At 35.2% G+C, this 14,202-nt stretch overlaps 1 protein-coding gene across 5 annotated transcripts in view; it reads left to right on the top strand.

Annotated features, from left to right (window-relative positions):
• SRSF11 (serine and arginine rich splicing factor 11) overlaps positions 1-14,202 on the top strand; it is a 45,955-nt gene that overhangs the window by 22,648 nt on the left and 9,105 nt on the right. For all 5 annotated transcript variants that reach the window (XM_082420549.1, XM_082420550.1, XM_082420551.1 and 2 more), the window contains 6 exons: positions 756-865; positions 2,634-2,726; positions 3,529-3,578; positions 5,244-5,371; positions 7,104-7,185; positions 12,301-12,432. In XM_082420549.1, coding sequence (XP_082276675.1) covers positions 756-865; positions 2,634-2,726; positions 3,529-3,578; positions 5,244-5,371; positions 7,104-7,185; positions 12,301-12,432 — 595 coding nt within the window. The remainder of the gene's footprint in view (positions 1-755; positions 866-2,633; positions 2,727-3,528; positions 3,579-5,243; positions 5,372-7,103; positions 7,186-12,300; positions 12,433-14,202) is intronic.

The raw sequence follows: 14,202 nt of genomic DNA, 5'->3' as shown, positions 1-14,202 counted from the left end.
CATGGCACATGTTGGAACATAAAGCATTTTACTGTACAGGTAAGGAATGTGCCATGTTGTTTTACTTATTCTCTCTCTCTTTCTCTCTCACTCACTCACTCCCACACACACATCCTGTGTGTATTCAGAGACCTTCAGAAACATTCATATTCATTTTCATGAGTCAGCAAAAGCCCTACGCTTGATTCCAACAGAATATTTCCTTTACATACTTTTCTTCTCTTAATTTTTACAAAATTTGTATGGTAGGTGTAAAAGAAAATCATAGTAACTGTACCATATTATTAACCCCTAAATCAAACTTTTTTTGTCTTGTGTATCTTGATTTTTCTGTGTGCTTTATAGTGAAGCAGCCGACACGAGTCGTTGTTCATAAAACAGCTTTTGAAAGTTGAGAGCACACCCCTGGAGAACCGACTGTGCTTGCTTACGTTTGGTTCATGACTTAAAAATCGAGTACAGGTGATGAAATCTTGGCAGTGTTAACAAAAAAGTAGTGTGTATTGTGCTATTTTTTTTTTACTCTAGAAACTTAACCATTTGTAGAGAAAAAGGAAACAGATTTTCACACATTGAAGTTTCATTCTGACATAAATTAATGATAAATAATCATAGAAATCAAGCTTTATATTTTAGCGAACATAAATACTTTCAACAAACTCAGGTGGTGTATCAGGGAGACATTTTCTGGGTGTTTTTGTGTGTTTTCTGTCTTGCAAAAGAGTGTGTTCTAATGCATGGATGTTTCTCTGCAGGAGTTATTCCTGATGAGACTAAGGCTTTGTCTCTGTTGGCACCAGCTAATGCAGTGGCAGGTCTTCTGCCTGGTGGTGGACTCCTGCCTACTCCTAACCCACTTACCCAGGTATTCGTTCTGTTGAATTCTTAAAGAATGGAAATATATTTGTGCTTTTTGAGTGCTGTTGTGATTCTGGTTCACATACTGTTATCACGTGGTCAGAGCATTGTAAAAGGCTGTAGTATTGTAATCATAAATATTAAAGCGGTAGTTTGTGTTTTAAGAACATTCTGAAAATTGTAAATATCTTTTATCGGTTTTGTCACTGGCTCTCAAAATAGCCCGTAAGTCAGGAGGCCTAAGATTTCTGTTGCACATGTTGTTTAAAATAGTATGTTCATTTGAACTACAAAAGAAAATTAAGGTGAAGTTCAGACTTTTTTTTTCTTTCTCCATGTGCTTTTATCTTGCTCTTGGGCTTTAAATTAAGTGGGTGGCTTAAAGTAAAGACGAATTCAAAGATCTGGGTAATTTGTAGATACCTTTGATGTATAAAATTGTGTAATAACTAAGCCATTTTTATAACAGTACAGTTGATCTTTGAACAACATGAGTTTGAACTGCTTGGTCCATTTATATAAGGATTTTTTTCTACTAATACATATTATAGTACTGCATGATCCAGGTATGTGGACCAGCAGATACGGAGGGCTCACTGTAAAGTTACAGGTGTATTTTTGACTGTATGAGGAGTCAGCACCCCTAGCCCCCATGTTGTTCAAGGATGAACTGTATTAACAGTGTTTTAACTCAGTAAATAGTTACATTGCAGGAAGTTTGGTAACTTATTTTTACTAAATAATAATGAAACTAGGAGAAATTTCAGCACAGTGCTTGTAGAGAAGGTCAGCGGCCTCCAAAGTTATAAGATTTTGCATGGTTTGTGTGCATTAAACTGACTAATCAGAATTATGTCAGGCAGGAGACAGAACCATACCATAATTCGAAGGAGAAAAGTTTTAGTATAAGGAATTACTAATTAGTAACAGGAGATTACTAAGGGAACTCTAATGAGTACCAGAATCGCAGGTATAGGAAGCAACCTCTACTTCTAAGCTAAGGAAGAAAACACAAGAAAGAAACACATGTAGGTGAGGGGGCACATCTTCCCCCTCAAGGCTAAGATTCAGACCTCCTTCAAAAAGGTAGATAACAGTAGAAAGTTCTCTGGGGTACCATGGAACTTGCTAGGAAGCTGCCTAAGAGGTTGGCACTGAACCTCACTGAGGTGAAGGCCACTGAGTGTCCCATGTGGCACTGCCAGTAAGAATCAGAAAGGAGACATAAGAACTAGAAAGACTCCCTTCCACAGTCAGTGTCCTTCCAGCTCCCCCCAAAAATAAAGCTTAACATCGTGCCAGCTGTCAAAGGAGAAATGCTTATGAGGGTGCTGCCTTCACTATCACACAGTAGGACAACAAACAGTGGATTTGGAGCTAAGAAGCAGTAAATATTTATAAATGGCACAAGAATGTGTGAAAATCTTTGCATTTTTTCTAAATTCTGATTTTAAGTATAAATGTGCTGTGATGAGTGAAAAATGAGGCCATCATGTTATAGCAGGGGTAGGCAAACTATAGCTCTTGGGCCAGACCCCTGTTATCTGTTAATTTTTATTGGAACACAATTATGGCCACTTATTTATGTATTGTCTCTGACTGTTTTTGATCTACAGTGGCATAGTTAAGTAGTTGCACCAGAGTCCGCACAGCCTACAGACTTCAACTAGTTATTATCTGGCCTTTAGAGGAAAAAAAAGTTGACGCACTCCCCCAACCCCCACAGTAAAGGAAACAAACAAGATTTTAAATAAATAAAATTTGAAATTTCACAGATTGGCGCAGTTCCATTGGCTGCTTTGGGAGCTCCTACTCTTGATCCTGCCCTTGCTGCACTTGGGCTTCCTGGAGCAAACTTGAACTCTCAGGTATAACTTAATACCCTTCAACTCTGAGCTCATTTTTGTAATTAAAAAATTTACTTCATTAAATGTTAGTTTGCATTTCAAGAGCAGGAGATAACTGACTGTTGTATATTGTAGTAATTTTTTCTTATGTAAACTTGCTAATGAGAGATTTAAAAGGTCACTGCATTATTAGCCCCTTGCCCATCAAAGAATTTCTCATTTGTTAAAGTTCAAAGTAGACTAGTTTCACAGGAAGCCAACACCAAATCAATATGTTACGAAGTCAAAATAAAGTCATGAAATGATAGGAATGTGTGTTCATAATTTATTCTCTTGTCATCTACTCATTTAGAAATTTTTGTTTTCCCTCATTGCGATTTGGCTGAACTTTTTTCTGAAGTCCTTACTTTATGGAATTCTTTTGATTATTATACTGACTAAGCACTTTGAGTTTTGTTTTACATGTTTCCTTAAAATGTTACTTTCCCTTAGAAAGTCTTAAAATAAGCAAGAGGTGATTATTCTATAAAATCTGGACTGTTCAGCTTCATAATCTTCATAATTAACTTGATAAAGCAGCTCTGGGTATCCAGTACTACAGTCACTAATGTCACCAGTTTACTTTTTTAATGTTGCGACTAGAAAACTTAATATGACATATTTGGCTGGCATTATATTTCTATTGGTCATTGTTGTGCTTGGGATATGTTAGTTTCTATAGGTTTGCCAGATTGTTCTAGGACATTTCAACATACTAAAAAAATTAAAATAGTAATCATTTATTGTTCTATGTGTTCTCATTGCTATTTTTTTGTTTTTCCAGTCTCTTGCTGCAGACCAGTTGCTGAAACTTATGAGTACTGTTGATCCCAAGTAAGGATTTTTTTCTTCTGTTTCCATTGGTGATAGAGATATAATAATATCTAGAGAACAGGTATTTTATTTTTGATAGCTAAAAGAAAGTTTTCTCAAGGCATGCAGTATGTAATCCTGTTTTCTAGAAACAAGGAGAAAAAATCCAGAGGAAGCCCATCTATAAAGGGTTTTGTTTTGGAATAATTATTGGTCTTTGAAAATCATTGTAAATAGGTTAAACCAGGATGACAAGTAAAGAGCTAAGTGTTGTCTTTAGTTGATTCATTTAAAAAATTATACTACCTACTATAAGCTTGTGCCTTCATAGCATTTATACTCAGAAAGGGAGACACTGTTTAACTATAGTAAAGCATGTGCATCCAACTGGAGGAAGTACAGAGGTGCTATGGGAACTTATTGCAAGGAGAACTTAGTTCAAAGATCAGAGAGGCTAAGCCCTAGGGCAGGAGTCCCCAACCCCCAGGCCGCGGCCCCTACCGGTCCACAGCAGCCTGTTAGGAACCGGGCTGCATAGCAGGAGGTGAGTGGCCGGCGAGCGAGTGAAGCTTCATCTGCTGCTCCCCATCACTTGCATTACGCCTGGACCATCCCCCCACCCCCACACCCCCCACACCCCCGTCCGTCCATGGAAAAATTGTCTTCCACAGAACTGGTCCCTGGGGCCAAGAAGGTTGGGGACCACTGCCCTAGGGGATGAATAAGAGGAAGACAGAAGTGAGGGAAACACTAGCCCAGAGTAAAGGAGTAATACATGTCACATAATAATAGTCAGCATCTTTTTAGGGGCTTTGGAAAGTTTTCTTCATGCTGTAACTTATATTTCCTACTTGATATATCACAAATTCATGAGATGTTTTCATTGGTAATTTCTTAGTATATTAAATCTGAACTTAATGCTTGGTGAAAGTCACTGTCAGTAAGTGGGAGAGCATGTGGGGGAGGCAGGACAGACTCATTTGATTATAGTAGTTAGTGGCATTTTTTTCTTAAAAATTATCAGGTAAAATCCAAGTATCTACCTCCCTGCTTATAAAAATATCACTAATACAGTTTTTTAAAACTCCCTGTGTACTCATTCTTGTTTACATTTCCCACTCTACCCACAAATAACTACCAGCCTCAACTTGGTGTCTACAGTATTTTTTCACTTTTATAAACCCTTAAGGTGTATCTTTAGCCTTTCCATTCAGGAATTTCATAAGTAATTTTGGTGTGCCATTGGCTTTTGCCTAAGTTTCTCCTCATGTGCAAGCTTAAAAGTAATTCTCTTCCCCAACAAAATTATGATGATGTAAAAGTTTTTAAATCATATTAAGGAAGGTTCTGTTAATCAAAAATCTTTAGCATCAGCATATTCCCATGTACTAACATTTCTCAAAATGTGCATAGAAAGTTCATGGATGTTCAGCAAAATTAAATAGATTTTTTTTTTCTTCCACATATCTCTGAGTCTTTTAAAATGCAGGTGCCATTGTAAATATTCAAAAGCTTACTATACTATATATATATTACATATAATTTTATCAAAATTATTGTGGAGTTCCCCCCCCCCACTTTTTTTCAAGGAGTATCTTACTAAAATGATGATAGGAACATGCGTTTATTTGAAATGCTGTTGTACATTTTTAAATATTTCACATACAATTCTTGGTTCTGTTCCAGGTTGAATCATGTAGCTGCTGGTCTTGTTTCACCAAGTCTGAAATCAGATACCTCTAGTAAAGAAATAGAGGAAGCCATGAAGAGAGTACGAGAAGCACAGTCCCTAATTTCTGCTGCTATAGAACCAGGTAAAATAGGTTTATGCAATTATGTTTGGAAATTTGTTGAATAATACTTCAGTCATTTTTTTAAATTTTATTTTCCGTGAAAAGATCATTTAGTGCAGTGATTCTCATTTGGGAGTGGGTGGGTGGTATGGGTAAGAGTTGTCACCCAGGCATATTTGGAAATATCTGGAGACACTTGGTTGTCATGCTGGTACCAACTGCATCCAGTAGGTAGAGGGCCAGGGATATACTAAACATCCTACAGTGTACAAGCACCTCCTACTCCCTAAACTAAAGAATTCTTCATTCTGAAACATTAGTGCCTAGGATTACCTAATGCTTTGCGTGATATTTTGGTTGTTTTTAATTTATGAGGTTTTTTTTTTTTTGGTGGTTTTTAATCGTTTATGTTTGCCTAAGTTGGGGTAGCCTAATTGATTTCAGTCTTTTATTTGACCAAGAAAACCTACTAAAGATCTTCTGTTTATGCCATTTGTTTAAAGAAAAGCAAATATATTATTCTTTGCAGATTGTCTTTTTGAGATGAAATGAATGGTTGTCCCATTGTCTTCCTGTATATATTTGGAGCTTTGGTCCTGAATTTTTTTTTCCCATTAAAAACAATGTTTTATTCATTTTTTTCACTCTATTTCTTAATAAATGGGATGGTTTTTTTTTTTTTTTGATGGTTTTTATTATATATAGTATTAGGCAAATAATTGTTAAGTATAATGGATAAATTAATACCAGATGCTTTGTGTATTATCTCATTTAATCAACAAATTATTAAATAATTAGCCCAAGGTCACATGGCTGGACCTGTATGACTCCAAAGCCAGAATACCATTTCTGTTTTCAATGAAAACTCATAACTGAAATGACTAAAATTGGTTTCTTTATGAATTTCTTTTTGCCCCAAGATTTTTGTTAATTTATTAATAATGACATTCACAATAAATTGAATCCTATTAATGAAATGATCTAAATGTAAAAGAGGAACTCAGTCTCACTTTGATAGTCCATATACGAAGAATGCAATGGCTGTATTTCTCTTTCATTATGTCCTAAGTTAAAGGAGTAAGTTAAGGAGTTTATGTGTTATTTTAAAACTAGGAAATGGTGATAGATCTTTCTAGCTCTGCTCCCTGCACTTACACAGTTGAAAATGAGTGGACAGACAGATTAAGAAAAGAGCTAGCTTAGTAAAATCCAGTTCTGTCCCAGCAGTATAGTGAAAAGAGTTAATAATGAGACACTGTTTATTTAGGAAAGGAGCATAGAGCTAAGTGATGAATGAAAGAAGGAACATTTTGCTGGACCAACAATTTTAAATGTTTATTTTATATTTTTATTATAAACGTATTTTTTAAACATATTTTACACTTAAGTACTGGTTGGGGAGATGTTATTAATACATAAACATGTAAAGATGAGAGTTTTAATCTGGGTGAATGGTAGCTATATTTGGGGAAGTAGAACCTAGGAATGGAAAAAGGGACTCATGATTTAGAAATCTCTAAAGGGTAAAGAATGAGAAAGGTAATTATTTTCATAGATTGTTTTATGGATGGCACTTGACAGCCTCCTAAGTCTGGCAAATGAAATAGTCAAAGGAACCTTTAGCTGCCTGAATTTAAGAATTTTGTATTAAAGCTGAAAATTAAGGTAATAAATTCTAAGAATAACTCCTGAATGGGAATAATCTTCCTGCTTGATGATGTCTAAAGCCAGATTCTTTTTCTTTTAAATGCAGATAAGAAAGAAGAAAAACGAAGGCACTCGAGGTCAAGATCACGTTCTAGGAGGAGGAGGACTCCCTCATCTTCTAGGCACAGGTTATTAGATTGATTGCTTTTTGGTAGTAAGTTGTAGCTTAGACAAAGATAATTTCTCTGTATGTCACATCTGCTTATCTCTTAACCTAATTAGCTCCTGGTTAAAGTGGTTTTGGTAACTACTGCTATTAGCAGAGTATGAGAATTAGTGTTCACACATATATAAATGGAGAAAAGATATGGATGATTGATACTTTAAAACCCCCAAAAATCCAGGGTTAGGAGGAAGCCACTGGGATTTGAGCACTAAGATGAATTAGTACTATGGAAAGAACACTGGACTTGAAACTTTTAACTTGAATTCTAGTTCTGACTTTTCACCGGACTCCTGAGAGTTTGAACATGGAATGTTGTCATGCAGCTTGCAGATTACCATCTAAAGCTTGAATATTTGCAGATGACAACTTGTTATCCTTTTTTGAGATTGTTCTTTGTATTGGACAAACCACATGATAGTACCTATTATTCTTTATCCTACCTAGAGTAAGACTAGGCAATTTAAAAGGACCAGTGTATTTTCTTTTTCACATGACATTCCTGTATAAGTTTGTAAGGGTCTCTCTAGCCCAGTGGCTCTCAAACTTGCTGGTATTAAGACCTCTATACTTGTAGAAAATTTGAGTACTCCGATGAGCTTTTGTTCATGTGGGTTACATCTACCAGTGTTGGCCGTAATAAAATTTGAAACCATCATTTGAAATAACAATAGTAAACCCATTTGTATTAACTTAGCTTTGAAACAAAACTTTTCCAGAAAAATTAAAAGAATGGCTTTGTTTTAAATCTTTGCAAATCTCTCTAACCTTTGGCTTACTGGAAGACATGTACAGGATTCTGCATTCAACTTATTGCAGTATATTTTGGTTAATATATGTAGAAAATCTTAGACAAATATATAGTGAGAAGAGGGAAAAGTAGTTTTATAGTCTTTTCAGGTAATTGGGAATAGTATTCTTTGATAGAATACCAAAACTTAACAAGAGTACCTTCTTAAGAGATAGTAGTAATATGGAATCTGAAACCGTAATAGTGAACCTTTTATATTTTGCTACTTTAAAATCTATTGATCTTTCTTACACCTTGATGTATCTTTTTCTCAGGCATGCTTTTGTACAATTATGCATTGATGGTTTGGAAAATGATTGATTTATTGCATTATCCAAGTTTTCAAATGTTGACACATTTTGTTACACAAGATGAAAAAATGACTTGGTAATATCGCCACACATCTCATCGGTAAACCGTTTTAAAGTGTTAGGAAGCTGTCAAGTTCACAATGGTGTGTTCAAGTTTTCCAAAATTTAATTTTCTCTTGAAAGCTCAAATTTTATTATTGGCAACAAATTTGTTTTCCTTGAAATGATAAACCTCACTCATTTTCCATGAAAGTGTTCTACCAAATACCCAAGTCTGAACAACCATGGTTTGTCACTTGTTCTTTCAGGTAAAGATGATGTTTCATGGCAAAAGCAATTAGGTGAGCTCACACTCAATCACACAGGTGTCTTCCTTGACACAGTCATTGAACTATAAAGTATCAGAAGTGATTTATGCATACTACCCGTTTTGTTGCACAGAATATTGCTGAAGGGACTAGATTTAATATTACTAGTCAAAAATAATACTACTCTAATATTACTCAAGGGACTAGATTTAATAAAATTAATAGTTTTTACTGGCTTTATCAAAGACATCCTTAGTGAAAATGGCAGGTTTTTTTTTTCTTTCTTTTTACTGCAAGCGCATACTACAAATGCCAGTGAAGAATACAGTAGATAATAGGTTCAGTTGCCGCTACCTTGATTTGTAATAAGGAGATGCCAGCACTTGTACACCACCATTGCTTTTGCACCATTAGTGCAAATGTCACAGTGGAAAAGGCAAATAATATCTTGTTATTATTTTGAAAAAAAAAAATTGACAGACCCCATAACATTGATAAGTCATTTCTTAGACTGTGTCTTAGTCCATTTGGCTGTTCTAACAGAATACCATAGACTGGGTGGCTTATAAACAATAGAAATTTACTTCTCACAGTGCTGGAAGCTGGGAAGTTCAAGATCAAGGTGTCAGCAAATTTGGTGTCTGGTGAGGACCTGCTTCCTCATTTATAGTTTGCTGTCTCTTCACTGTGTCCTCACATAGGGGAATGGACCAGGGGGTCTTCTGAGACTTCTTTCATATGGGCATTAATCCTATTCATGAAAGCTGCACCTTCATAACCTAGTCACCTCCCAAAGGCCGCTACCTCATAATGTCATCACACTGGGTATTCGGTTTTGCATAAGAATTTTGGGAGGACACAAACATTCAGTCTGTAGCAGAATGTTACAGGGTGGTGTTGTCTGGTGTGTCTGTCACCCACTTTCCCCCAGCCCATCTCATTCTTAAAGATGTCTTTCAAAAACCCAAATCTAAAACATGTCACAGCTCTATGAAACCTTTAGAAGCTCCTTATTGTCTTAAGAAGTTGACACATAAAACCTTAGAATGGTGTTCAAGGATCTTTACTATTCATCTTGGTTTAATCTTTCCACACTTGTCAATTGCCACTCCAAAATAGCTAACCTCATTATTATATTTGTTATGGTGATCTGTGATTAGTGATCTTTGATGTTGTTACTATTGCAAAAAGATTACGGCTCACTGAAAGCTCAGGTGATGTTTAGCAATCTTTAGCAACATTTTTAATTAAATTACATACCCTGTTTTAGACATAATGCTATTGCACACTTCACAGACTACAGTATAGTATAAACATAACTTTTATATGCACTAGGAAACCAAAAATTCATTGTGACTCACTTTATTGCGATACTCACTTTATTGCAGTGGTTTGGGAGCAAACTCAGTATCTCTGAGCTGTGCCTGTACTTAGAATCCTAACCTTCCAGGACAGGTGCTCTCATAGCTTAGTTTAACACTTAGAAAGACTTAAAAAGGAGAACCTATATCTTTTTCCTTTGTACATAACAGGGACATGCTAAGGCTTTCAAATACTAATTTTAATTATGACCAATGGGAAATAACAGTGAAACATTTATTTCCCTGAACAAAGTGCTTTTGAACACTTGTAGTAATGCCTCATAACAGAAAGATAAATATTTTGAGTTGTTGTAGTATTTTAAGCATCTTGGTATATAAAATGACCATTACGTTCAATAAGCTTTTTACGTATTTAGATACATAATATGATAATCTATATTTTTCTAATTTTTAAAAGCTTATGTAAACTGTGTTGAAGTGGCTCTGCAGTGCAATGCTGTTGAAAAATAACTTTCAGCACCTTATAATAAATTGATTGATGTAATACCTCTGCTTATTAGATTTTTTAAAACTATTTTATGTTATTAATCACTTTGTTTAGAAGGAAACCTACAAGAATGCACTTATGATTTTTTCCTACAACTATATTTTTTTCTATATACATTAGAGGTAGGATAAATGAGTAACAGTTTTGCTAAGATGATTGTTGACTTAAATTTTTGTTAAAGCCAGAATTCTCAAAAGATGAACACTGCTTAATTCTAATAGCATCAATTTTGGTTTTCCAGAATTTTTTAAAATTCTTAATAAGAAAGTGATGGATCTGATATTTTATAGGGTCAATATTTCGCTCAAAATATATTAGTAGTACCTTTTACTAGTCAGACACTGTAGTAGTTGCTCAAGGGTACAGTGGTGAATAAGATAGACATATATACCCCTTGTCCTTATGGAGCTTAGAAAAAGGTAGGTAAGCATTACATGAAAATTTCCTAGGATATAGACATGTTATTGAGAGGGATTGCTTTAGTAGATAGTTTCAAATATGGTCAAAAATAAGAGATGAGCAAAACATAAAGTTACTGAATTTGATGAGACACTACTACTGATGGGTTTTGAAACAGCTGTTCTAGAGAATGATAGCAATACTATGTTAGCACATCAGTAAGAGAAGAGAGAGTCAGTATATAATATATATGTCTACAGTAAGTCACTGAGCTGGGCTTTATAATTTCAACTATTCTGTGATGGAGGTGCTATTTTTCTTTGCTGAAGTAATACGCTCAAAGAGGTTAAATAATGAATGCTCTCAGTTAACTGGCTTATAAATGAGATTTGAACACACATCTTTTACATCACTAAAATGTCCATCCTTTGGCACTTTGAAAAAGTGAAAGCAGAAAGTTTAAATTTTATTTGAAGTTTTCCATGGAAAGAGGTTGAATGGTCCACAAGAAATTAAATGACCAAGTCTAAGCAAAGAACTGCAATTTATTTTCAATTATTCTTAAAATAGAAAGGAATAAAATATAGGAAAGAGGATCAAAGAACATCAAAAGGTTAATTGCACTTAACCTTTCAGAGAAAGTATGGGGGGCGGGGTGGTATGCGGTAGGCACAGAGAGAAACATCTCTTACATGGCAGGAAGGAGATGATGATGTAATGTTGAGGACACATAAGAGTAGAAAAGGCAGTTTGTACGGAGTTGTATGTATCTGTATCATGCCTGCATTGCTTGGATTTCTCTTAAACTGTAAATCGAAGAAGTGGAATATATTTCAGAGAACAGTTGGAAATCATAGAAGGCAACACACTGTATGGTTTCCATTTTTAAAATGGGAATAATAATGGTACATACTTTATTAGGTTTATTATGAGGGTAAATGAGTTAGTATTTGTAAAGCATGTAGTGGGCATAAATAAGTATTCGATAAGTAGTAAATGGGTTTAACTTGCAATAGTGAGGAATCAAATAAGGTGTACTTGCAAAAATGCTATGTAATTGCAAAATGATGCAAATGAGTCAGATATTTTTTGTTTTCCTTCATTCTCTAGCAGTATTTTTAAGTTTGGAGTTGTAGTTTCAATGGGCAAAGTAGGATTGATTTGACGGGTTGAGCAAAAGATTAAAAGGTGAGGAATTCCAGGTGTTAAAAGGTATTTACTAATTTCTAGGATATCAAAGATGTTGTGTGGAGTAAATAAATAATGGCAGGAAGTTACCCTCACTTACTGATGGCTAGTCCACATGTCTGAATCTTTTGTCTGATGCTTATATGAAATAGTCAGAAACAGAGCTAGTGTTTTTCCATTTACATACATGTGTTTGCTTCCTTTTACATTATAAGGCGGTCAAGAAGCAGATCAAGAAGGCGATCACATTCTAAGTCAAGGAGTAGACGACGATCCAAAAGTCCAAGAAGGAGAAGATCTCATTCCAGAGAGAGGGGTAGAAGGTCAAGGAGCACATCAAAAAACAGGTACAGTAAAAAACTATTAACAAACACTGAGTGGGAAAACAAATTTTAGAGTTCCCAACACCCCCAAATACTGCTGCTTTAATGACAAAGAAGAGGTTATGATAGGAGCTAGGACTATACTGAGGAAGAAACTGTTGGAGGAGGCTGACATTGTTTTCTTGTGCTCCTTCATAAACTAGAGATTTCTACTTACAGCTGAAGGCCTAGAGAAAATTTCTTTGTAGTAAAAATTCTTAGCTGTTTCTACTGCCTTTTTTCATTTCCTCTTTTCCATTCAACCATTACTAAGGATTTAGTGTTAACAGCCACGTCTCTTGGTATGCCAAAGAGTTTATGGCAGACAGTCATGCCTTTCTAATTCATCTTTATATACCTCATCGTGAGCACCTTTGTAAATATGAATTCAATATTGCTATATTCCAGAGACTGAACCATACTTAACAGTCTTATCCCATGGTTTGGGGACCAGTAGAGAATTAAAGTGAGGATTCATTAAAAAACAGACATCCCCACCTTAACATTGTATTTCAACTTAAACATGCATTCAGTAATTTGTTTTTTCATATAGGGCCAAACTGTTTGAAATTAGGCCTGGTCTTGAGTAATACATACCAAATCACTTTCTTTTCATTTAAACCACCTTTAAAAGTGTTGAGAACTCTGTTACTTGGAAATGCCTAGATTTTTTCCCCCATTTTTTGTTGTCACACAATACAATTTCACAACACTTAATTTTTAACAAATGTCCTTTATCTCTTTCTAAAATATTTGCCTTAATTTTCTAGAAGCAGCCATATGTTTTATACTACTTTACCCATTCATATATTTAATTATGTAATTAAAATAGTAAGGATCACAGGGAGGGGGCAACAAAATTTATTCTTGGTCAGCATATAACTCAAGTGGGGACAGAGGTTCTGGGATAGCTTTACTGAGTGTTCATCCTCTAACGAGGCTTCTACTCATGTTTTAGAGTTAGTCATCTCTTAATTCAATCAAACAAACAAGCTTACTTAATGAAGCATCTTTTATACAAAGCAATTAGGCATTCCTTCCCTCAAGGAACTTTCTTTATACTGAGAGAGAGATGAATGTAATTACAAAGGAAGGGCCATTGTTAGGGATGTTGGAAGAGATTTATTGAGAGGTGACTCTTGAGTGTTGAATTCTGATAGATTTGACTGGACTCGGGGGCATGGTTTCAGGTAGAGGATGTTTACAAAGTTAGCATGAATTCTTGAAATAGCAAGTATTTTGGTATAGAAGGACTAGGAAATGAGGTCAGGAAAGTTAAGGAGAGACAGATCACCATAGAAGGCTTTGTTGTTCACACTAAGGAGTTTGCGGCTGATCCAGGAGGCAACAGGAATGAATTGAAAAGTGATGAGCAGGGAATTAATATTTTCAAGTTTGTACTTCGAAAGATTTCTGATAGGGGGTATAGCATCAATTTGTGGAAAACATGACTGGGGCCACTTACGGGACTATTAAAGTAATCTAGGAATTCGATGATAAGGACTTGAATGAATAGAGAGGATAACTGATGGAGCAGGATGAGCAAAGATGGGAGGGAATGAAATACAGAATATAGGGTGGGATTAGTTTAGAACAACCGAAGAGATACTTTAATCTCTAAAATTATAGAATAGTTGAAAATAGGTGTGTGTTTATGAGTATAAGGATATAAGGGACATATATATATTATAAATATGTATATATTTTACCTTTTGCCTAGAATCTTGGGACGAAAAAATGCTGTGGGGAATAAAA

This window comes from Balaenoptera physalus, assembly GCF_965194825.1.
Source record: "Balaenoptera physalus genome assembly, chromosome: 1".
NCBI lineage: Eukaryota > Metazoa > Chordata > Mammalia > Artiodactyla > Balaenopteridae > Balaenoptera > Balaenoptera physalus.
Note: the sequence above shows the minus strand (reverse complement) of the source record. Positions and strands in the feature narration are given on the sequence as shown.